At 51.2% G+C, this 25,328-nt stretch overlaps 2 protein-coding genes across 2 annotated transcripts; both read right to left on the bottom strand.

Moving 5' to 3' along the window:
- Positions 1-8,310: 8,310 nt before the first annotated feature.
- FOXL1 (forkhead box L1) lies at positions 8,311-9,519 on the bottom strand. Its single transcript, XM_010355595.2, has one exon. It carries the CDS (start codon positions 9,409-9,411, stop codon positions 8,374-8,376), a length of 1,038 nt encoding a protein of 345 aa, XP_010353897.2. The 5' UTR covers positions 9,412-9,519; the 3' UTR covers positions 8,311-8,373.
- Positions 9,520-9,578: 59 nt separating this feature from the next.
- On the bottom strand, positions 9,579-21,224 carry FOXC2 (forkhead box C2). Its single transcript, XM_010355596.2, has 3 exons — positions 19,038-21,224; positions 9,873-9,968; positions 9,579-9,627 (listed from the first exon to the last, which is right to left on the bottom strand). Exon 1 carries the CDS (start codon positions 20,721-20,723, stop codon positions 19,218-19,220), a length of 1,506 nt encoding a protein of 501 aa, XP_010353898.1. The 5' UTR covers positions 20,724-21,224; the 3' UTR covers positions 9,579-9,627; positions 9,873-9,968; positions 19,038-19,217.
- Positions 21,225-25,328: the final 4,104 nt, after the last annotated feature.

The raw sequence follows: 25,328 nt of genomic DNA on the forward strand, positions 1-25,328 counted from the left end.
CTGTCCCCAGTGCACTGCACAGGCAATGTTGAGATGCAACTTAGTGACAGTAATGATGACAACGGTGGCAAGGCTGGTGATGATGATGATGATAGTGGTGGTGGTGATGATGATAGTGATGGTAATGATAGTGGTGAGGGTGATGATAATGGTGGTGATGATGATGATGGTGGTGATGGTGATGACGGTGGTGAGGGTGATGATAATGGTGATGGTGATGGTGATGATGGTGGTGAGGGTGATGATGGTGATGGTGATGATGATGATCATGATGGTGATGATTATGATGATGGTGGTGGTGATGGTGATGGTGGTGAGAGTGATGATGGTGATGATGATGGTGGTGGTGATGATGATAATGATGTTAATAGTGATGGTGGTGATGGTGATGGTGATGATGGTGGTGGTGTGGTAATGATAATGATGTTAATAGTGATGATGATGATGATGATGAAGATGATGATGGTGATAATGATGATGGTGGTGAGGGTTATGATGATGATGGTGGTGGTAATGATGATGTTAATACTGATGATGGTGATGATGATGGTGATGGTGATGATGGTGATAGTGATGGTGATGGTGGTGGTGGTGGTAATGATAATGGTGGTGATAATGATGCTGATGATGGTGAGGGTGATGATGGTGGTGGTGGTGATGATGGTGATGGTGGTAGTGATGATAATGGTGATGGTGGTGATAATGGTGATGATGGTGATGATGATAATGGTGGTGGTGGTGATAGTGATGATGATGATGGTGGTGGTGGTGGTAATGATGATGATGGTGATAATTGTGGTGGTGGTGGTGGTAATTGTGGTAGCATTCATGAAATAAAAACAACTTAGAGAATGATGATATACCAAAAGAAATACCAAAATACACTGGAAATGCCAAGTGTACACTCTTGGAGGTAGGATTATTACAAGTAATTGTGCTGCTACAGGTTTGTTCCCTTTTTACCACTTTTCTGAATATTATGCATTTCCTGTAGGAACACATATAACTTCTACAGTGGTATTTTACTGAAAGACAAATCTACACAGAATAAAGGGAAAGGGTAGTTGAGGTCATAGAGAGATGGTGAGAGTCTACTCCGAACAAACAAAACTTGTATATAAATATGCATAGATGAAAAGAAAGAAATGATAGCTAATGCTGAGTACGTCTTCTCTCTACCCCTACAAATGCACCCAGTGGCATCTATACCTCACTGCAGGGGCTGTCAGCTCTGGTTGCAGAATCAATAGAATTGCCTGAGGAATTTATAAAAATACACCTGTCTGGTTTCACCAGAGACCAAGTGAATCATGGTCTGAGGTCAGGACACAGGTGCTGTGCAAATCCAAAACTCCCAGGTCATTCTTGGTGCAGAGCAGGTGGGAACCACAGCCTCATGGGTTTCTTCTCATCACATTCAGATGCTTCAGTGAACACCTCCCAGAATGGCTGGGTCAGAAATGCGACACATTGGAGATACATTTGTTTCTCTTCCTTATGCCACTGAGTGGCCCTTATGGAGACAGGGGCTGCCCTCCCCCGAGAGTGTCTCCCTGCACGTCCATCCTTGTCCCACAGCTTCAGTCAATGCAGAATATCCAGTATACTCAGGGTTCCAAAAAGAGCTCTGGGCAGTGCCATTGATGAATTATTCATCATTTCCCCACCAGTCATGCTCTCAAGATGGAGGCTGCAGGACCGACTCAAAGTCCAAAAATGTGGGAAAGTTTATTTATTTCTCCAAAACATTCCTGATTTGTAATGTGCTTTCTAAAAATGTTCTAGCAGACCAAGCCCTGCTATATTTAGCTACAGCATTGAAAAGAAATACTCTTTACACTTTATAAGGCGGGCTATGAAATGCGTGAGTTTAGGGAAAACTGTTCCTCCAGGCTAGGCCCTTTCTCCCCAGGAGAGGGGTGGAGCCTCTGTTTTGGCTTATAGGAATGGTCTCCGTGCTGGGGGGGCAGAAATAAAGACTTGTATTCATTCCCAAGGCCCTTGAGTTCACAGTGGCTAGACAGTCAGCCCTGGGAAGTCTCCTCTAGGCTCCTTGTACCGCCCGGGCAAAGCAAAGAAGCACCAAAGGAATGTTGCCCTCCTCCAGTCTGTGAAAATCATCTCTCCTATGGTTTGCCTAAGATTCCCTGCTGTGTGTAGCAGCTTATTTTGCTTTTGGTTTCGTGTTCAAACGGTTGGATCATCTCAAGAGAGGAAACATGGCAACAAAAAGATGAAATGGATCCCAGCCTGCCCGGGCAGGAGGACTGGAGAAATCAGTCCCAGGAGCCTTCTGTTCTCGACAGAATTCTCTAACATGAGCAGTGCTGCTGGTTCGTGATTTTGTTGCTGAACAGAGAAGTCACAAATGGAGACTAGAGGTTACATCTGTATACAGCCATAAGACCTAGCATGTTTTGAGTGTTTTCTGTATGCTGGATATTTTATAGACATCTACTAATTTAACTCTGATGAGGTCCTATGGAGGAGAAGAGATTATTCTTCCTATTTTACAGATGAGAACCAGGGCAGGCTGTTGTCATGAACGTATAACCATCATTTAATTTATGCCCCATGACAGCTCTATGAAGCAGTTACTAATGTTATTTGTACCCATGCCAGGAGTTAAGGGACAAAAGAGTTAGGTCACTGTGCCAATGTCAATAGCAAGTGAAAGCTCAGCTGCTTTTTTAGCCTCTATCTGATGGGCTCCGAGACCACACTCTTCTCCAGGTTAAGAAACCCTCTTCCGGGGCCACCCCACCCCGACTAGATCAATTACTGAGGTGTAAGGCATCAGTAAGATGCAATTACAGCGATTGTTCCCATTGCTGGGTGTGTAGGGGCAGACCTGGAAGAGGTGGATAGGAGATGGTGACCAAATACCTGGGAGAAATGAGAAGCCAAGAGCTCTGGGTGGCATGAGGTTCATAATACTTTCTGCTGCACATTGCAAAGGCATGAGCTGTTCCTTAAAGTTCATGCTGTTGAAGTTCACATGACCTCAGGAACTCCAGGGTGTTGTTCCTCACCCTTCCAAGTGGGCTTAACACAGACACTGCCCTGGGGTGGAGACCTTTTTTTCATCCCAACTTCTTCTGGATTGGGCTTGAGGATGCCCTCGCCCACAAGTGGTCCACACATTCTAGAAGGGCAGGACAGCATCAGTCACACAACCCAGTGAAGGCTAGATGCCGTGGCTCATGCCTGTAATCCCAGTGCTTCGGGAGGCTGAGGTGGGAGAGTCATTTGAGGTCAAGAGTTTGAGACCAGCCTGGGCAACATGCCAGACCCCTCTCTGCAAACACAAAAATTGTAAAATAAGCTAAGTGTAAGATTGTGCACGTATAGTCCCAGCAACTCAGGAGGCTGAGGCAGGAGGCCAAGGCAGGAGGCTGAGGCAGGAGGCTGAGGCAGGAGGCTGAGGCAGGAGGCCAAGGCAGGAGGCTGACTTGAGCCCAGGAGTTTGAGGCTAGTGAGCTATCATTACACCACAGCACTGTAATCCAGCCTGGGCAACAGAGTGCGACTCAGCCTTAAAAACAAAAAACAAAAAACACAAAACACTACTACCATGCACAATCACAGGCAGTCCAGCACCTTCTCAGGCTCCAAGACATCCAGGCAGAGATGCATGGCCAGGGCAGGCCTTCTCTGGAGCTCAGTTCAGGCCGAGGCCCTGCCCACCTAAGAGGGACCCAGATTAGTATCTACAGCCTGCTTCTCTTGGAAGCTTGCCAGATGGGAGATTCCAATCTTCTGGAACTCCACATGCAGCCATAGGCATTGACTGGGACATCCCAACCTTGGCTCTTGTACATCAAGGTGTGGTGAGGGCAGTGGCAACTTCCTGATCCCAGCAGAAGAACCCCCAGTGTGCTGGTCACAGTCAGCCTGCCCAACCCTTCCCGGGTTCACTCTCAGCCCTTCTTCACCTCCTCTTCAGGTTGATCCCTGTGGACAGCATTACCTGGGCTCCATAGTAGGTTGGGCTTCTGACAGGTTTCAGCCCATCAGAGGCATCGGATGAGGCTGGAAGGAGGAAGAGGAGAAGTGGGGTATTTCCCTTCCCTCCTGTCTGCTCCAGCACTGTGGCTCCTTTCCACTCCAGCTCTGAAGGTGGTACCTGCTGCAGGCTGAGGGGGGCAGAGGCAGGATGGAGCCATTCTCACCCTTGCTAATCACTGATGGTTTCCTTTACCCAGCCCACTCCTCCATAAATAGTCCTTCCACCCCGATCCTTTCCATGGAGCCCTCTAAGTGGGTTTCTATTTCCTGCCAGGACCCTCATTCTTGTACCTAATGGAAAAAACAGGTTGGGACCAAATCTATGTCTCATTGCCTCCCTCCACCCCCACTGCTAGTGTAAAGACACCTGAGTTGACTGTGTCCCCCTAGATTTCATTTGCACCCCATGGTGGAGAGCCTGAGCTTGACTCTACATCTGGCCTATAAGCCACACATTTGATTTACCCAGTGCAATTGGCATTTGGATGCCATCTGAAGGGACAGAACTTTCCCCACCCTAGTTCAGCCCAAGCCCCACCACTGCCCGCTCCAGTGATCAGGCCCCACTCCAGGTCACTGTAAACACCTGTGGCCCCTGCCTGAGCCATGGAGAACTCAGCACTGGGGCCTCTGGATAAGGACCAGCAGAGGAGAGAGCTTGCCATGTGGCTATTCAGGCATATTTTTAAAACTGCTTTAAATGTGAGTCAAAAGAATCTTACTTTTCCACAAACTCACGCTCTTTATTTTTAATGGACAAACTTTGCTTTTATCATTTATATTTTTCATTCTATGAAACAATCTTTATTTCATGGAAGCAAAACTCCAGCCACCAAGAAGCCAGGAAGGGCACAAAATCATGACTCTCCCCCGATTTTCTCACTCCGGGTGCAGCTGGTTACTGGAAATGTCACCCACTTTTGCGATGTTAACATTAACCTGCCAGTGTCTGGGCAGGCTGGCTCTGGCTTTCAGCTATAACAACAATTATATGTGGCTAATTCTTTAACACACACATGGGTATACACTCACCACTTTGAGTGAAATGGTGAAGACCACCATTCAAACGGGCACAATTAAATCTGAAAATGGCTCAGCAGGTCCTGTTCAGGTTCTCAAAACTCTTATGGTTCATTGGAAGCCCAGGAGGCCATTCGCTTCTAGAAGAGCCAGTAACTAGATGAGGCCAGGCAGAGCAAGAGTCCTTTGTAAAGTTCTCTGTCATTGTGAACGGAGGGAAAAGTTCTCAAAGCGGGTGTCTTCTACGGCATTTGAATACAATCTGTTAGTTTCACTATAATAACACAGAACAATAAAGTTATCCCTGGTTCACACTACATAGAGAAACAAAACTATTAAAGCTATATAGAAATTATATCTACTTTTCAAAACTATATAGAAAAACAAAATCTTTCAAATAGTATCAATACTTGGATTAAAGTGAAAGGTCTCAGTACTTGATCTGAGTCTCAGGTATATTCAAAAAAGATAAATTTATGAGCATTCATGTACACAGAACAAATACACACACACACACCCCTACACATTCATGTGTGTATATATATGTATATACACCTATATAAACATATACATATGTATATACAGTTTTCATACATGTGCCTGCCATATCCTCATTACGATCAGTGCACTCATATGTGTGGGTATGTGTTTGTGTGTGTGTGTGTGTGTGTGTGTGTGTAATCAGGGCTTGAACCAAAAATCATTTACAGAAGACAGATCTGTTCCCTTTGTTTAGTTGAGAGCAGAGAGGTATTCCTTCAGATGGCATAAGAGTACAATGATAAGCTTGCTTCTGGCTCACCCTAATTATACCTGGGATTTTGTTTTAATTACGAGCAGAAACTATTGACCTTATTGAGCCATAATTTTGAGCCAACGATTAAATCTGGATAAATAGAACAGTTATTCGGATTGGTAAGACCCAAAGTTCCTCTTTTTGGTTCGGGAGGAAGGAATACACATGAAATTGTATAGATTACATAAAAATGACCTCACTATCCGTTTGTCTTAGCTTTTCTAAACCAGATGAAAGTGGGGATTAAATAGAATTTATCTTTATGCATGTATAAACACACAAAGTGGATACATTTGCATTTTTTCTGTGTCATAAAAGTAACGTTTGTACAATACTTTTTGGAATGGTAACTTTAAAATATGATTCTTTTAAAATTGCAGTATCAAATTATTTGCTTCTTCAAAACATAGCCATCACAAATTAACAAAACCTCCCAAGACAGCATATCAAACACAAAAAAGAAAAAGGAAAGATTAAAAACTGATTCAATATGGCGGAATTAACTCATCGTGCTTTCTGATATGAAGGCAACTTCCGGGGCCCAGCATCCTCTTCACTCCTTCCCCTCTGTCTGTGTGTTTACCCCTCCGAAGCCAGAGCCTCCTGAGATGCTAACACGACTCCCAGATATAATCCCAGTCTCCTCTTTCTTATTACACTGTTTGTTTATTTCCCTCCAGTAATCCACTGAACCAGTCACTGAGAGGTTAATGAAAAAACAACTTTATTCACAGAGGCTGAGAGTTTGGGATAACAAAATATCCAGTGACAGCCCTTCCACCACATTTTCAGTTAAACACAGTGAGCCTGGATCTCAGCAATGGTTCCTCCTGGAAGTTCTTCCAGTCAAGGCTGGGCTGCAGTTTCCCAGAGTCTTCCCACTGGCCTGGGTGGAAACCAGTCATGGAAGCCTGGTTCAGCATGGACATGAGAATGAATTTTCCAAAAGTCATCCTCTATGCCTATGAATTATCCAATCAGTCTGTCGGCCTGAAATGTCCTTTCCAACACATTAACCAGCAGGCCCTCTGGATTCAAAGTTTGTCATCATTTTTAGAGAAGTCCGGGAAACTATTTTAAAAGCTATCTTAAAGACCTCCCTCCCAATCTATTTCCAAGAATGCATGACTACTTGTGTCTTTATCACATGACATAAAATAAAAGTGACTTAGAGGTTCAGAAAATTGCATTTCACGACCTCGAAGACAATCCAGCTAGCGATGGCATAGAGGTTGGGTGCATTTCCCCGAAGTTCCAAGCCTAACTTGGTTGTGAACATCTCAATATTCTTAATTAGATTTTTGTTGCAGACCTCTGCTCCCCTCCCCAGACTGTCAGTCACCTCTTTAAGCTGCTGGGGGTGCGGGGCCAGGAGTGTCCTGCCATCAAGCCTCAGGTCCTCTGGGACCTGGAGAGGCCCCTTCCAGCTGATACCAGCACATCCCCTTATTCTTCCCCCGCGTTCATCCCTCTCTCTCTGCATCTGCTTTTGCTTGTTTCACCCAACTTTTTAAATTAAACATAGTCCTTCATTATCTGTTTCTGAAAAATATAGCGACCACCAAGCCTGGATCTTGAAAAAACGTGGAAATCAAAACTCTGACATTGTCTGGGGCATATCCCCTCCCCCTCACACCCTTCCTCATGGTATGCCTTGAAATATTTTGATCCCTTAAAAACAAAAGCAAAAGGATAGGCCGTCTGCTGTTGTGGGTTACATAGCTGCATGTGTATTGGCTAATGAGATATCATAATGCAAGAAGATGTTATATAGAGTGCACTTTCTTAATAAAAGTTGTTAATACAGGCGTTTTCAAAGGTCAATGCTTAGAGTCAAGTATTTATGCAAATAATAAAACATGTTCCTTTTACTACCCAGAAAGAAATTAAGAGAAAACTTCTCTGTTTAAAATAAAAGTGTTACTGCTCTGGGTGGTTTATCAGCTTCTGTACCTGAACATTGGTCATAAATCCTAATCAGGCCCTACATCTTCCAGAAAACCTGAAAACCCGGGGTCACCCCCGGCACCTCCACAACTTCAAGTCAGGAACAAACCCAGCTGTGACCACCCCACATCCAGATGGGCTCATAACCAAGGCCTGACCCACACAGCAACAGCGAAGCAGGCGACGGTCCTATGGGGGTCCCTGGTCGAAAGGACCACACTGCACCTGTAAGGCCTGTCTTGGGTAGTCTGCGGGCCCTCGCATGCCCGGGACGCGCAGGACCTGCGGTGGGCGGCTGAAGACCACTCCATTAGACAGGCCAAAAGTCAAGGAATCTCCCGCGGTAGAGGTCCCCGCGGGTGCCCATGACCCCGCGGGGATCTTTTAAGTCTCTGTAGCTGCGCCCAGTTGCTGGGGAAAGTCTGCTGCGGAGAAGGCAGGCGAGCGTGCCCACCTGCGCGCAACGGTTGGTGACACTTCCCTGAACCCACAGGCCGTCCCGGGCAAAGATCATTTTAAAATCCTCCGCAGGTGGGAGCTGTGGTCTTTCGCTCAGCGGAGGCGCAGGCTGGGCCGGGAGAAGAACCGCGCCATCGTTTGCTTTACTGGAAGTGGAGCACGGTGTCGGGAAGCTGCAGGGGGAAATAGGAGAGGAAGGGGATCCCGAGCTGGTAAAAACCGCCCTGGACGTGCGGGTCGAGCATCAGGGAAGCGTTGAAAGGCGGACGGAGGCTGGAGGAGGCGGCCAGGAGCGAGGCACTCAGACGGCCGCCGGGCCCGGGCTTGGCGCCCCCCAGGAGCTCGTCCCCTGCAGGCGGCTTCTGGCCCTGCCTTCCCGCCAGGATGCTGTCTATGCTGAAGCTCTTGGACTTGTCGGAGCTCTTCGGAGAGCTGCGGGAGGCGGGGCGCAGAGGGGACCCCGGGCCGTCCCCCGTGCGCGCTGGCTGGCCGACCGCCACTGCCGCTGCGCCTTGGACAGCGTCACCGGCGTCCTCGTCTGGGGACGCGATCCCCGGCCAGTGGAGGGGCGCCGGCGGAGAGGGGCGGTCCAGGAGGGGCGAGGGGCCCGCAGGCGCTCCCTCCAGGCGTGGGATTGCAGGGCCCGAGCCCCCTGCCCCGCTCCCCGCCTCCGGCTGCGCCTCCGCGCTGCGCTCATGCGTCTCGGCGCGGGGCCTCTTGGCCTCCGGGGCCCCGGGGTCCGGCTTGGGCTTCCTCTTCCGGCGCCGGTAGTTGCCGTTCTCAAACATGTCCAGGCAGCGGGGGTCCAACGTCCAGTAGCTGCCCTTGCCTGGCCGCCCTTTCTCGCGGGGCACCTTGACGAAGCAGTCGTTGAGTGAGAGGTTGTGGCGGATGCTGTTTTGCCAGCCCTGCCGGTTGTCGTGGTAGAAGGGGAAGCGGTCCATGATAAACTGGTAGATGCCGTTGAGCGTGACCCTCTGCTCGGGCGCGTCCTGGATCGCCATGGCGATGAGCGCGATGTAGCTGTAGGGAGGCTTCTGGGGGGTCTCGGCCCGGCCCGAGGCAGCCAGAGCAGCCGCGGGGGCGAAGGCCAGAGGCAGCCCGGGTCTCTCGGGACCGTACAGATAGAGCATGGGCGAGGCTGCCAGGGCAGACAGCCGGGGATCGAAGAGGTGGCTCATGGCAAGCGAGAGCCTGTGCTGCGCTCCCCGCAACGCAGGCGACCCGGGGGACCTAGGCACTGCGCCCCGCGCCGCAAGGGCCCTCCCGGGGAGCCAGCCGTGCCTCTGCCTCTGGCTCTGCCGCTCTCCCCGGCCGCTCCGTGCTCTGTCCCTTCTTCATGGCTTTAAAAATGTTAAATAATTGTTGTAAGTTTGCTGTTATATGTTGACTTAGCCCTGGAAAATAAATTGTCTATGATAAACAGTCCTTGTGTTCTCAGCCCACCCACATTAATTAAAATTTCATTGCTGAAAAACTCCAAGCTTTTCCCTCCACGTGTCTTTTTGATACCAGCCAATCGGTTTGGGGGCTATTCCTTCATTTGTTTATAGAATTAGTCTGTTGATAAGTCCGCCCACCCAAGTTGAATCAAGCTGTGTTTATTTGGAAAAATTTCCGGGCACCCAATATATAAACGCACCGATCTGATGTTTGAAATATCGCGTCCACCCCTTGGCGCTGTGAGCACACACAGTCAGTGAGGCAGGATGTAGACCGCGGCGGCTCTGAGCAGGGTCTGCTGAGCCAGGAAAGAGAGGTGGAGATGGGGGTGGGTGTGCAGGGCTGAGTTTTACGCTGGCCTGGGGGAGCCCCACAACCCCAGGGCCTCCCACAAAAGGACTTTTCTTCTCCCAGGCTTAACCGGACATGTCGAGATGTAAAAGGTCGAGTCTAGCAAAACACTTTCTGAGGTCCTAGGAACCTTTTAGATCTGGGCAGGGAGGGTGTCTAAGAAGCCTGAGTGTCTGCTGAGAAGGGGATTCGGCCCTCTCTGAAAAAACAGGTGGCAGACCCAATAGGAGGTGGCACTCTCTAGGGACCTGCTCTCCCACACCCTCCCTTCCAGGGCTCTCTGGAAATCGGAGGGAAATTGGACTCTGGGAGCCCAGCCTCTCTGGAAGGGAAGGCCTAGGGCACTGGAGGCCTGGGGAAGAGCACCTGGTCCACAGCTCCATCGAGGAAGGTTTCAAAATAAACCCTTTTAGAGAACTGGGGGCAAAAGTAAGGTCCTCCTGATGGGGCCAAGGTTGCAAGGGAGGAGCACCATAAAAGGAGGCTGTGGCAGCTGGCGCGGGAGGCCTGGTATTTGTGAATGTGGGTCTCCAGCTTTATATTCTGGGCTTTCCTGTTTATAACAAGGAGGGGGTTATAACAACTTTACAAGTGCATGCAGCTGGCCCGTGATTACATTAGGCATTTGGGAAGCCTGCTTGCTCTCCCTGCATCCACCCACCCTGGGGTGTACGCCGCTACCCACCCCCATCTCATTTTACATTTTCCCACGTCACTGTTTGAATAAAAATCCTGAATCATGCTGATTTCGAAGGCGGCCTCTCTTCCCCACTCCACTCCTTAGGGTAGGGGTAGAGGGCACCTAGTATGACTACTTCCTGTTTATGATCAACCCCTGAATATAAAACACACACACGCACACGCATTCGGATAACTGGCGTCTCATTGAGTAAATCGTGTGAGCATGTCAAAGAGACGAGGGAAGGGGGATGATGGCAGGTAGGTGTAGAAATGGCCCACTACATGTGGGCCAAGAAGGAGGGAGAGGCACGGAGGGCACTCACAGGGATAGAGGGAGTGTCCGCTGCTGCCACACCCGGCTGGGGATGTGAGTGCTTAGGTAGCCTCTGAACAATGAAAGGTGGCGGGCATCCTTTTACAAAATGAGAAAAACAGAAATAATCCGTGTGTTTGGGGTTCCCAGGTACTCAGCCCATAGAACAAGTAGACCGCAGAGGAGCGGGTAAATTTAAAATATCAAAAAGGAAGTCGCAGGAATGGTGGAAAAACCGGTCTGGGTGCCGACACTGCCTGCGGGAGCGACAGGCCAGTCCCTGGGACACCTTGGGCCTCCCTCCGAGGCCCTACTCCTTTAACGTGGGTCCAGCACGCAGCCCGGCCCGCCTAGGTCCTGGGGGTGAACCTCTGGCCAGCAGGGGCGGGGCGTTGTCGTTTCGTGACCGCTCGCTCTCACTCGCGCACACCTTTCAACCTTGGGATGAAGAAACCTCAATGCCAGCGCCTTTGCAACCCGCAGGCCTCACAGTCTCTGGGGTCACCCAATCTCTCCGGGGCGGCGTGCCCCCAGCAAGCTCAAGTTTGGATCCAGTTCCTTCTCCAGCCTCGGCCCTCGCTCCAACACACCCAGACCAAGAGATAAACCGGTGTCACTATGCAACCCTTTCCCCGCCTTCCTATCCCACAGCCCGTCCTGGAGCTCCCCACGCGGCACCCGAAGTCCAGCACGCACATCCCTGCCTCTACCGAAACGCCTGCCGTCCTGGCGCGACTTCCAAACTCTAAGACAAATCCGAGCTTGAATTTGTACAGTGATAAACACTACCCGATTTGGTAATGGGCGGGACGCGGGCGGAGACACGCTCGGCTGGTGGGCGGGGCACCGATAGTAACGCAAAAAAAAAAAAAAAAAAAAAAAAAGCGAGAGATTGGGAGAGAGAGAAAAAACAAAACAAACAAAAAACAAATGCCCACGCTCTAGTTGCGGTTTGGAGACGCACACCCAGCCCCGCGCTTTTGCAGAAGTGTGCAGTCTCTGGGAGGTTTCAGCTGTAGATCTCCAGCATTGCGCCCCAGCCCGGCTCCGGAGGGATTTGAATCCCGGGCTCCTGGGTGATTGATGAGTTTGTAACCTGAGCCTAGGAGGGGCCTCTGTTAGAAGGAGCCCCGCGCTGGGGCAATTTCCATATTTCCGGGGAGCTGCAGGCTCAAGCCCCGGGAGTCCGAGAGCGGATGCGCCCTCGTGCGGATGCTCTGCTGGCTGAGGACTGAGCGAAGGGCCTGCGGGGGGCAGCGGAGCCTGGGAGACGGCCTGGCGGGCCTCTAGAACGAGTGTCCTAGAGAGCCAGATGGGGACACTGAACGTTCCCTGCAGATTCATAAGCCTCGGATCCCAGAAAAGAGCGTCATCTGAGAAGTCACTTGGTGAGGGCTCGCCTCCCAGCCTGCAAGAAAAGCCTGAGATCTCTGGCCTGCCCGGATGCTCCAGAAGGACTGGAATTTCCAGCTCTGAGGCTTGAGCAGAAACGGGGTTCAGCGTGGGATGAGGGTCGACAGCCTCGTTCCCAGTCCTGGGACAAAGCGCACGTGCGCTCCTCAGGCAGGCAGATTGGAACCCAGGCACCGGTGATGAAAATCGCCTCAGATAAAAAGGCCTAGGGGTGAGAGACAAGAGCCCCTCCCACTGTGCCCCAAGCCATCCACTCAGCCTTCCTCACTGGCAAGTAAAAAGCAGAAACCTGAGTTAACAGTAATCTGTGTCGCCTTTCCAAATGTCTGCATCACTTTTCCAAATGTAAAGACAGTTAACACATGTACAATGTGTGTGTGTTACACGTATGTGTGATTCAACCGCATGTGTAGCATGTTTGAGAAGAGCTGCAATGGAAAGATGAAGGGCTTAGCCCCTCACCTTACTGACAACCTAAAAACACTGGAGACACAGATGATAATAATATGAATAACTAAAATGTATTGAGCCATTTCGTCCTCATAGCAGACCTAATAGAAACCTTTGTCCTTCCCATTTTGCAAACCAGGAAACTGACCGAAGCTCTGTAAGTGAACCTGTCTCAGGTGTCCCATGAGGAAGTGCTCCAAAGACAGAAAAACAATCTTATTATAGCACCAGGTGTGGACACTCAGGGCTCCGTGGAAGTTATCTTGCCAATCCTTACTACATCTGTGAAAGGCAGGCGTGGCAGACTCACCCATTTGACAGATGATGAAACTGAGGCTCGGCACAGAATACCCCTAGACCCTAAAAGTAGGAAATGGCGGCACAGGGACCACAGCCCATGTGAGTGTCCTCCAAAAGTGGGTGCTCTGAGCTCTGCCATGCTCAGGTATCTGGAAGGACTCAGAGGCAGAGATTGTCTGGAGTAGACAGTGGGAGAGGGGCCCTCCAGAGCGGAGAGGGTGTGCAGCACCCCTGGAGCTAGGAGATTCAGGACATTATAAGTAGAAAATCCCAGAGTCCCTGCTTATGTTCCACCAAAACCCCGAAGACCTCTTCCTCCTTCCCTCCCCTCCCACTTTGAAAAGAGTGGAAGATTTCCAGAGCTGGGGAAACAGGGCCCAGGGCCTCCCTTCTCTTGGGAGGCAGTGAATGGGACATGAAGGTGATGGCAGTCCGACTGGGTCAGTGAATGCAGAAGGAGACCCAAAAGCAGGGCGGGATTTCCCAAATGATGCACTTATTTATAGCACACCTTTTTCCCAGAAATGATGGAAAGGCTCTAAACAGAGGCAGCTGGTGCACATGCTCTCTCTGGGTTTTTGAACAGCCCAACCCTCTGCTTTCCCTGTAGAGCAGGAAGGTTGAAAAAGGAAGGAAAACGCCTGGCAGAATTGAAGGTGAGTGGCATCTTCCCAGACACAGTGGCTTTCCCTGCCAGGGCTGCACAGTACCATGTGATAAATGGCGTCACTCAGACCAAAGATTCCTTTCTCTTTTTCTCTTCTGTGTTCCAGGTAAACTTTAATGGCTGGTCATGAGTGTTTACTATGAACAGGACACTATGGAAGCACCTTGCCAACCTACGTGAGGTTCATGAATCCTGGAGATAACCCTCTCAATCCTATTACTGTTTTCAGCCAAGAGACTGCCCCAGAGTGCTTAAGGTGATCTGTCTGATGTCACCTGAATCTTCGTAAGGGCCTGAGTTGGTGCACGTGGATTCAGCCTTAGAGAGAGTGATTCCACTAGGGAGGCCATCTGTGAAAATAACACAAGACAGATGGAGACCCAGGGCCAGAGGGCCACTGAGACAGGCGAGGCCCAGTGTCTCCATGACCTCGCAGCCTGGGTGGGCATAGACTGGGGTTCCAGAGCATGAAGCAGGACACAAAGCGGGTGGAAGCTTCCAAGCTCCATGCCCCCTAAATGGGTCTGGGATGCCGGCAGCTTTACCAACCATCCTCCCTTCCCTCTTCACACACCCACCGCCCAGGATGAAGTCCCCACAAGGCTGACACTCAGACAAACCTAGCCCTCTGCTTTTGGTCTACAGCAGGAAGGTTGAAAAGGGAAGAGAAAGCCTGGCACAAATTACAGGTGGGTGGTGTCTTCCCAGACCCAGTGGCTGTCCCTGAAGAGCAGCTGCCAGCCTTCCAATCTCCCCTGAAACCATCCGCCCCCTTCCTTACATGCCTATGTCAAAAAGCAAACATTTCAAACGCCTTGGCGAGCTGAGGCCATGCAAGAGGCAGGCAGGGAACGCTTCTGAAAGTTTGGGAAAGCATTTCAAATATGCGGTGCAAGAAAGTGCTCACTGGGAGGCAAGGGGTGGGCTCTCTGGGTGGCTGTGACCTGGCCTGTCCCACTCACCTGAAACAAAGGCACTGGACCCCAGACCCCCAACCAGCCTCAGCCTACTGGCACCTAAGGCATAAAACCTCAGGTCTTTACTTACCCACCTTCATCCCACTGAGAGTCAGACAGGGACCCAGGCGAACACAAGTTCTCAAGATGCTAACCACAGGCTCTGACACCCCAGCACCTTCTCAAGACATGTGGCTCTGCCCACCCTTCAACGGGTGTTTTATCTTGGTGTCTCTATCTCCACCCAGCTCATGTTTTCAGTTAACAATAGGTCCCCATCAACCAACCTTGTCCAACACCCCAACCCCTTTTTTGGAAGTGAGGAGACCTTCACAAGCACACAGGGTTCATTTTCACCGGTGAGCTGGGAGCTCTATTCACAAGCCTCTCCCTGCACCAGCAGCAACCCCCACGCAGTCACTGGGTAAAGGGAAGGGGACGGACCCCCGAAAGATTTATGAGCCAAGCGCAGAAGTTCCCAGGACCCTGTGTTTTCTTCTGTGTCTGGCTTCTGATCTTCATGTCTTGGTGGCAGGAGGGTCAGCAGCATAAGTGAGGCCCCATGGCAGCAGCCCTGGCTATGCCCAGAAGGGTAGTGCAGCGTAGCCCTGGCCACCTGGTCATTTTACAGATAAAGAGACCAAGGCTAGGGAGGGGAAGTGGTTTGTTCACACAGAAAGATGTGACTTTCTCATTCCTAGCCCAGTGCTCCAGCAATTCCTGGACAAAAGTTACAGGAAGATTTGCATCTTCAGGGATAGGTCACCTATTCCAGAGCAGTGATGGCCTTTCGACCACAGACCCAAGCCCAGCCTTCGAGAGGCCCCGGCACGGCCGGCAGGAGGCAGGCAGTCTCTCTACCTGGAAGCTGTGAACATGTGGTGGAGCCTCAGAGGCTACACAAGATGGCCCATTCAAGGAGGCCACTCTGGCTGCAGCCTCTCTGGGGCTGAGAATGTATGGGACACTCAGAGGCCATGGGGGTCTCTCCGGGTAGCCCATATCTGTCATAACTGGACTGTGCTTAGAGTCAGAGGCCACCCAGCCAAAACCCACCAGGGATGCAGCGCTAATTCAACAGGAAGGTCTTTGCCATGGTATTCAGGCGCTTTCATTTTATTTGCGACATCTTTGTGATTGGCCCTGCGATATCTTCTTACTGGGTCAGGAAGGTACAGGGTTATCAGACAGACTTCGTGCAAACTGCATTTGCGTGGTCTGCAGAGCCGCCCCAGCCCAGGGTCCCTGCAGCCTGTGGCAGACACTCTGACCCTTCCATCCTCAACCTCCTTTCCCCTTCCCTTGAAAGGCCCAGAACCTCCTGAGGACCAGAAGGCAATAGGAAAAGGTGGCAGATGAGTGGATCAAGAACAGCCAATGTCCTGGGCACGTGCTTTTTGTACACTGGGCAGCAGACGAGCAGGGTGGCTCCCAAGACGCAAAACTGTTGGCGAGAACGTTGGCTGTTCACAGCATGTGCTGTGGAATCTTCCCACTCTGCTGGGAGCAACAGATGCCCCAGGAGCTGCTAAGCCCCCAGGCCTGAGGTCCACACAGGCACTGCAGGAGGCTGGAGTTGCAGGAGACCAGGCTGCACAGAGCTCTGAGCCAGCACACAGCAAAAGGGGCCACCGGCCTTCTAGCACTTACCGCACCTATGCCTGTCCCCACTGAAACGGAGGAAGCCTTGAGTGACAGGGTCCTCAGATGAGTCCCACAATCCCCAGGCCGCTACACACTAACGGCCTGGTTCTCCACTTTGCTGCCGCTGAAGACCTGAATAAAGCTCCAGATACAATCCTCCAGTTGCCCACATTCCCCAAGGTATGGAAAAACCCCCTCCCGATAACCTCCACAAGGGCCACTCACTTGGGTTTCCGGCCCCCACACAGCAGGACTTCTTTAAAAAGGCTTCGTAAAGGTGCAAAAGCCCAGCGTGGTTTCAACAGCAGGGCTGGGGGCTCTCAGCCACACTGTCGCTCTCCTTTATTTTCCGTGTGTCTCTCAGGCCTCGCCACTAACAGGACACCAACGGTTTCAAAGCTTACGATCAAGGCAAGCTTTCAGAAAGACTTCTTTAAAACATCTAGGGAAGGGAAGAAGCCAGCTCGCTTAGGGTCTGGAATACTCTCCTCTTCTCCTGGGGCAAATAGCATGAAGCGAGCAGAAGTAAAATGAAACCGTCACGGTAGACGCGGGCAAGGAGCTTGGGCCACCTTCTTCTGCAGCTTGGAGAGGGTCTCTCCCCACCCCTACTTCCTTAACTTCCTCCTCCTGTTCACTCAACCAAAGCCCGCCTGGCCTGGGGCCTGCTGAAAGTCTAGCACCCGGATGCCCGGGCACCCGCACGTTATGAAAAGAAATGAAACAGCCTCCAAGTTTTAACTGTGGGCCACCTCTGGGGCCACAGATTGAAAGAGTCTGCGTTGCACATATGGGGAAAATTATTATGCTCTAAGTTTCCCCTAATTCTGTTTCAACACAGCATAGAGATAAATTACCACGTTTAAAACAACGAGAAGAACAACACCCGGGTTACGTTCAGCGCCACGGCATCAAGCAAAATCGCCTTTAGCAAAATCACCAGGTCTTGAAACGTTAAGCTCACAAAGAACTTCAGCACTGGCAAGGTACAGCTCACCTGCTGAGGTGGGAATTGATGAAGCTTTGGTCCCCAAATTCACACATAGAGGCCAGCAGGGGAGTGGTGGGCTTCAGCCATTGAAATAGATAATAAAGCCATTTCCTCAGCTACTTTTCACAAAATCTATGTTGCTATTAAAAATGTAAAAGATGAGATATTAACATTGAAATGAAAAATAATCTCTATTATTTAACATATTGAAAAACTTGAATTTAGAACTCTAAAGGCATCATCGATTATTTTTGAAGGGTAATGAAGTTTCAAAATTTTTCACTGCGATGAGGGTATAGATTTAGACATGATGTTGAGAAGTAACGAAGTCTGAAATTACCCTCTGATCTGGCTGCTAAGAGGGACAGATATTAAATGCTAGAAAATCCATCCCCTTCAGACCTTCATTGGCCCAGTTCAAATTCTCTGGAACACCATTAAAGCAGGCAAAGAAGCTTGAATTTTACAAAATCGGGGGAAAGCAGGACTCACCCTGGTTTGCAGTTAGCAAACGGGAAATGTTTATTCTTCCCCTCCTTCACCTCTAAAATTGGGGACGGCTGGACACTGAGATGGAGTGGCACTGTTTTGACAATTAGCATGTTTTTCTGCATTTAACAAAATGCATCACAGCAAGCTCATGGTCTGGTCCTTCAGGCAGCCCCCTCCAACTGGGCGGTTTCTCGAAAAGAAAAAAATCCTACAGTGGGATTTTAAAATTAATCAAAAGCCTTTTCTGTCACTAAACAAGACAGCAGGTGTGTGCTCCTATTCTCTGGTCATTTTTATGTGTCTACACATATACCCACCTGTGTAACAAAAATAATCAAAGCAGGCGGGTTTGCAAACACACCTCGTTTTTAAAAAATGCAACAACACAAACACTGTCCAAACTTTGGGCAGAAAAAACAACATGGGTTTATTTTAAGGTAAGTACAACAATTAAGACCACATAAGACAAACATAGATGAAATTAGATTTTCTAAGTTTTTTTTTTTTCTTTTAGGAATACTCAGGGTGGAACCTACTATACAAAACCATCACACTTTGTAAATAAAAAGTATCAGATACTTGACTTCTTTATCCACCAACAAAAAAATAAATTATTTTCTTGTTTTGTAAAAGACCTACAATGGGAAAAAGAATTATATCTCATAATTGTACAGGAAACAAAACCCACATAGGTTTCTTGAATTCAATTTGGCAGTTAGAAATGGTTGGGCAAGATGAAAAAATTATCCAGTGAACTCAACTTTAAATATTATATTAATGGCTCTGAACAACAACAACAACAACAAAATAGCCTGATTACAAATCCACACATTTGTACAGCACGGTTGGAGAAATTTAAAATTACACACAGCACATACATTATCTATAGAGACCCCCATACACCTATGGGGACCCCTACAGAAAGTCCCCAGGGGCTCGCTATGGGATTTGGTCCATAACTTAACTTTTGAAAGCTCAGGTCGAGCACAGCACAGCCGTCCTGGTAGGGGAGGGGGATTTTAAGACCAATACTCATTTTGTTGGGCTGTGTCCCTTTGGAGGGGGTTTTCTGGGATCCCAGAAACGGGGCGGCGAATTAAAGTTACCTGCGGGCTTCACAGATGGCTGGGGGCTAGCGTGCCCGCTCTCTGCTCCCGGGTCTGAGAAAAAGTTGGAGGACATGTTTTGTTTCTTTTTTGCGTGTCTGCAACCCCTTAATTGTCTGGTTGGGTCGGGGCTGAGAAGCGAAGCCGGAGCGGGCCGGGGAGGGGAGGTTCCGGGACAGGTCAGTATTTCGTGCAGTCATAGGAGTAGGGGGCTGCGTGGCGGTAGAGAGACGGCGTGGATCTGTAGGGCAGCTGACAGCTGGCATTGCCACTCACCTGGGACTCCCCGAGGGTCGAGTTCTCAATCCCTAGCCGGTGGGAGTTGAACATCTCCCTCACGTTGGGGAAAGTTTGCTGCTGGGCCGCGAACGTGTGGCCGGGGAGGTGGTTCAGGTCCCCGCTGTGGTTGAGATACCACGAGGCCGCCTGGGCCGCGGCGGCCCCGGGCTGCGGCGTCGGCTGGGGCTGGGGAGCCGGCGGGGGCGGCGGCGCCTGCGGGTGGTGGTGGCCGTGGTGCTGGTGGTGGTGGCCGGCGGCGGCGAGCGCGCCCTCCTGGCCGGCGGCGAGGTTGAGAGCGCTCAGGGGCGACGTGGGGCCGCTCGGGTGGTCCGAGAGGGCCTCGTCCAGGGCGGGTGGGACACACATGTGCGCCGGCCGCTCGGCCCCGGTGTACAGGCTCATGGCTCGCATGCTGCACTGGTAACCCCCGGCGGCCCCGGCCTCCAGGCCCTGAGCGCACGGCTGGCCGTAGGCGGCGGGCGGCGCGGCGGCGTAGGGCAGCGCCAGCGGCGGCACCACCAGGCCCGCGCGTCCGGCCCCCGGGCTCAGCTCTCCGCCCGGCGGCGACGTTCGCAGGGTCATGATGTTCTCCACGCTGAAGCCAGGCAGCCCGTTGGGCGCCGCGGCGTGGTGCTCCGGCAGCGAGCCGTCGGGGGAACCCGCGGGCGTGGAGGCCGCGCTGCGCGGGCTGCCCTGCAGCGCGCTCTCGGGGCTCAGCGTCTCCACCTTGGTGATGACCGGCAGCGCCGGGGATGCCGCCTCGCTCTTGATCACCACCTTCTTCTCGGCTTCCTTGGGGGCGTCCGCTAGGTGGGGGGCGGCCGGGGCGCCCTTGGACGCCGCCGGGGGCGGCTCCTTGAGGTGGGCCCGCTCCTCCTTCTCCTTGGACACGTCCTTCTTTTTGAAGCGCCGCCGGCGCCGCAGGAAGCTGCCGTTCTCGAACATGTTGTAGGAGTCCGGGTCCAGGGTCCAGTAGCTGCCCTTGCCGGGCTTCTTGTCGTCGCGGGGCACCTTGACGAAGCACTCGTTGAGCGAGAGGTTGTGGCGGATGCTGTTCTGCCAGCCCTGCTTGTTCTCCCGGTAGAAGGGGAAGCGGTCCATGATGAACTGGTAGATGCCATTCAGGGTGATCTTCTTCTCGGGCGCGTTCTGGATGGCCATGGTGATGAGCGCGATGTAGCTGTAGGGCGGCTTCACCAGGTCCTTAGGCGCTGCGGGCTGGTGGTGGTGGTAGGGTGCGTAGGAGCGGCCCATCCCCGCGCTGTACTGCTCTGGGTGGCCCGAGTAGACGCCCATGGGGCTGGCCATGCCGCCGTAGCTGCCCGCAGCCCGGTAGTAGTTCTGCTCGCTCAGGTAGGGCACCACTCCCAGGGCGTTGGGGTCGGACACGGAGTAGCGCGCCTGCATGCTGCTTCCGAGACGGCTCGCCGGCGCCCGCGCGCACGGACTGCGGCCGGGGGAGCGAGGGGGGCCCCGAGAGTGAGAGAGCGCGAGAGAGCCAGAGGGGGATTGGAGGGGAGCGGGAGGGGCGGCCCCGGGCTCCTGGCAGCCTCCCGGGCGAGGGGGCGCGGGCGGCGGCCCTTCAGCCGAGCAGGGGCGCGCGCTTTCAGCGGACCGGGCGGATCGGCATCCTGGAGGGCGCGCCCCGGGCGAGCGCAGCGCCGGCCCCGCTCCTCGTTAGCTCCAGGACCCGGTGGCGGCAGCGCGGGCAGTCGGGCGGCCGCGGACACAGCGGAGACGCCGCGGCCCGGGGACCCAGGTGGACCCTCGGCCCGCGCGACGAGGGGCGCAGGAGGCTCTCCAAGGCCCCAGCGAATCGGCAGCCCAGAGGGTCAGCGCGCCGGGGTCCGAGCGGCTGCCCCGCCGAGCCCGGAAAAAGAGGCCGAGTCCCTTTTAGGGACTGGGAAAAGTTTCAAAAGTCTTCTTGCTGAAAGCGAGTTTTTACTTTCCTCGGGCCACGCCCCCTCCCGGAACTTTGAGCCAATCACCCGGCAGCTGAAGGGAGTCGGCGCCAATCAGGGCGAGGAGCGCAGGAATCCGTCGGCTCTAAGACCCGGCCGCCCCGGCCTCCGCTGCGACTCCGTCTTCACTTGAAAAGACTTTTAAAAAAGTTATATCTTATTAAAATTTATTTTATGATCACATTTTGGTGAATGGACCCACATGCCCAGAACAAAAAATAGCCACTTTCCTCTTTTAAAAAAAAATCACTTTGAAATATAAAATAGAATGGATTAATGGAGTAAAATATCTCCCCCAAAGACCTTGTAAGTAGCAATGATCCTGGGACATTTTTCTTATTAATGAGTGATGAAGCGAATAATTAGATTTCCTAATTATGGGGGCCCAGGTGTAATGGATTCAAAGCAAACGCACTGGATTGGAATGGCAGGGCCTTCCCTGGATGTTATACTTATTAAATCAAATAATTAATCATCAGCAGGGAGTTTCCAGGCTCGGGGTCGTCAAGGATAACCTATCAAGGTTTTAGAGGCAAACCCTAGAAACTGAGTTTCTCTCGCCCCCCGCCGAGGAGCCAGGCCGCAGGGTGGATAGAGGGGAAGGTAGCAACGTGCCGACAATCTAATCCTCTGAATTCGCTGTGAATTCGGTAAATCATCCACTTCACTGCGAGCAGTTTTGTGGGGTTTGGGGAAAAGGGTGAAGTGACTCTCCTATTTCCCCCTTTCGTCTCCCGCGTGGACACTCGCAGCCCACCGACTTCAGCTTCGAAGCTCCTCTCCCTTTTCCCAGATACAAATTCCCTCTAACGAGCTGACCCCGCGCTCCCAGAAGACCAGGACAATGCAGCGACCCACGGGGGCCAGGCAGAGCCGAGTTCCTGGGCCCTGCGAGGAGAAACCCGAGCCTGCTTTCCGCGGGGGCTTCGCTCGAAGACGCGCGCAATGAGCGCCGCGCGCCGCGAGCACCAAGCGTGGACGCTTTCCCCGGCCCAGGTCGGCGCCGGCCGCTAACACCGACCCTAGGGCGCTGTCCCTGCCTCCTGCTCCTGGCAACGTCCCCCTGGGAGTCTCCAAGTTGATTTTCTGTATTTTAGCCTTTTTTTTGTTTTGTTGGGTTTGGGTAGGCTGAGTTGGGGAGCCCGCTCCGTGGGGAGACTGGGTGAGCGATTGATTGCAAACGGTTCAACATCTCTTGGGGATGATATTATTCGGGAGGCAGACCTGGAGCGACTTGGATCTCCTTCAAGGATTTCTCCTTCCCTCTAGGAATCCCGGACAGTTTGTTTATTTCTGGACTGATTATTTATTTCTTCCACACCTCAATAATCGGATCCCCTCTTCCCACTTCCCCTGAAGGAGTGAGACACTCCTTTAAAAGGGCTACATAGGGGCAGAATTTTGGAATTTGCTTGTCTGGTTGGGCAGCGAAGAGGGCTTCAGACAGAACATTTGTATTTCGGGTTTCCTTGTCCCTTTCTGGCTGTTCATCGGCTGCGTATTGGATTCTCAGCAAAAGGATGTTAAGAGAACCCACCAGGCCTCTTCGCTTCGGGGAGGTGACTAGAAGGCAATCGGGGCGGGCTAGTCATTTCAAATAAAAGAACAGAAGACAAAAATCTATATGCATTATCTTTGTCTCCTGATCAATTCAAAGCCAAAGGGAAGCTACAATTCAGGTTCCTTTACCTTGAATATTCCACTTCTGAAACATTGTTTTTACGAGTATTCTGGGCTTTTTTTCTAACCTGATCCTTTTTCTTCTTTCTTTGAAACAAAGTGAAATAAAGCTGCCCAGTTCTCAGCTCACAGGCAAATGATTTGAGCTTTCTGCCCCAACCCTAAACTCCCACCATGACTTTATTATTTTTTAATACCGCCAGTATTTCCGCATCTAGCTAAAAAAAAAAAAAAGGACTCTAGTAAAAAGTGCCCTTTTCCTGCAGCGTACGACAGGCACACTGAGTTCGTGTCACGATTTTACTGGAAATGCAAACTATTGATCAAGAAACACTCCTCAGCCCGTAGGCTTCCTGGAGGAATATTATTTACTCTGCTTTTACGAGGTGTGTGTGTGTTTGTGTGTGTGTGTGTGTGTGTGTGTGTGAGAGAGAGAGAGAGAGAGAGAGAGAGAGAGAGAGAGAGAAACAGCTTTATCACAGCAAAACCTAAAATAGCTAAGGACTATGAAAAAATAAATTCCAAAATGGCAGTTGCTGCCTGCGTTTGTATTTACAAGGATGTCCAGGTTTAAACCAATGTCATCTGGGCAAACAAACAAAAAAAAACACCTGAATCGAGTCGCCCAATATATTAACCACCCTCCCCCGCCCCAGAGAAATGAAAAGGGGAGAGGAAAGAAATTCGTATAATCCAGACTGAAAAGGTGAGAGAGACACTTCCCTTTGCCCCTGGAATTAGGTTTCTTCTCTGCTCAGAGGGACTCCGGGAAAGATGTTTGTTCAGGTTATTAAAACAACGCCTTTCACACACCTGGACTTTGCAAAAACCGTATTTCCGAGCTTTTCTTTAACCTGCCAAAGTATTTTGGATGGGGGGTTGCTACTTTCTGGCTGACTTTCCCCCTTCTTGACCTTGAAAGTCAGTGAGCCGAATGCGGAATCGGATCCCAGAGGGCCTCGCGTGTTCCTGGAATAATAAGCGGCGATAAAGACGAAAGGTATTTAATTCGCCTTCCACCCGCACCGCGCTGCGCTGCTCCCGGCCCGGCCAGTGGCCGCTGCACCTGGAGCGGCTGGGCGGACTCCATGGGTGTTGGCGTCATCTTGAGGCCAACCAGGGAACTACTACGATAAAAGGAAAAAAAGACCGCCCGGCCCTCCCTGCTTATCATGAAGGTGCTGACACCTTGTGGATACCCCTGGGCATTGCACGGCAGGAATGGAGCCTTCAAATATCTGTAAAAGCAGGGAAACGGGATAAACTGCACCGCGTCGATTAAAAATATTTCCCATAGCTTTGCAATCAGTCAAGAACACGATCTGTTGGGAAACAAAAATGTCTTTGAAACTGCTCGGGGAGCAAGAAATTTTCTCTAGGGAAACTTGCTGAGGTTTTCAGCAAATAAAATCTATGCCTCTTAGGTGGCTAGAAATGTGCATGTTTTTCCCCCAGAGTTGTTGAACAAATTGCTTCGTCCTTGTTTTCCTGCTGCAGCTGTCCTTCTGCGCGAGGTGTGGCTTGAGCTTCAGGGAATTCATCAGAAAGCTGTTTGTGCTGGGCGTGTGTTTAGAGGGTTGTCTTGAACAAGAGGAAGACTTTGAAACTGGCAGCAGGCCACTTCAGCTTTTGAGGCACAGCAGAGAACTCAAAGAGGGGACAAGTGAAAGGAGTTTTGTTTCTTCTCTCACGATTTCCCATTCATTCATTTCAATATCCTTCAAACATTTCTTTTCTGGGGTCACGAGGTGCCTTGGTTTTAGGGAAAGGGATCGGGTGGCAGAGGAGTCCCAGGCTTCCAGAAGCTGCTTGGGAACAGAGGAGCCCTTGGGTTACACAAAGTCAGCGCCACCTCCTAAAACTCCATCGCAATCCGGCTTCTGGAGATTCTCTTTTGTGGGACAAAAAAAAAAGTGTCTTTCCTAAAACTCAGTTCAAGCTCATTTTACTGTGCATGAGTTTTCCGGTGAGTGAAAGCCATGAGGTGCCATCGACAAATGGCAGGGCCACAAAGGACTACAAAAGCGGGTGGGTAGTGAGGACCACTCTCGGTTAACAGGATTAAAGAAACTCAACAACTAAACACAATCCTCAATCGCAGGTGGAAGAAAATTTTAAACAGCAATCAAGGACAGGTTTGAGGATACTTGGGGAAATTTGCATCTGGGGTGTGTATGAGATAATAATCTTGTATCAAGGGTAAGATTCTTGCGTGCGATAATTATACATGGTCAAGTAAGAGCGTGTCCTTGCTTTTAGAAGGTACGTGTCAAAATATTTGGGACTGATATTCATCATCTCTGCAACCTTTAAAAAATTCACCCTGCCGGGCGCAGTGGCTCATGCCTGTAATCCCAGCACTTTGGGAGGC

Source organism: Rhinopithecus roxellana, chromosome 20, assembly GCF_007565055.1.
Source record: "Rhinopithecus roxellana isolate Shanxi Qingling chromosome 20, ASM756505v1, whole genome shotgun sequence".
Classification (NCBI taxonomy): Eukaryota; Metazoa; Chordata; class Mammalia; order Primates; family Cercopithecidae; genus Rhinopithecus; species Rhinopithecus roxellana.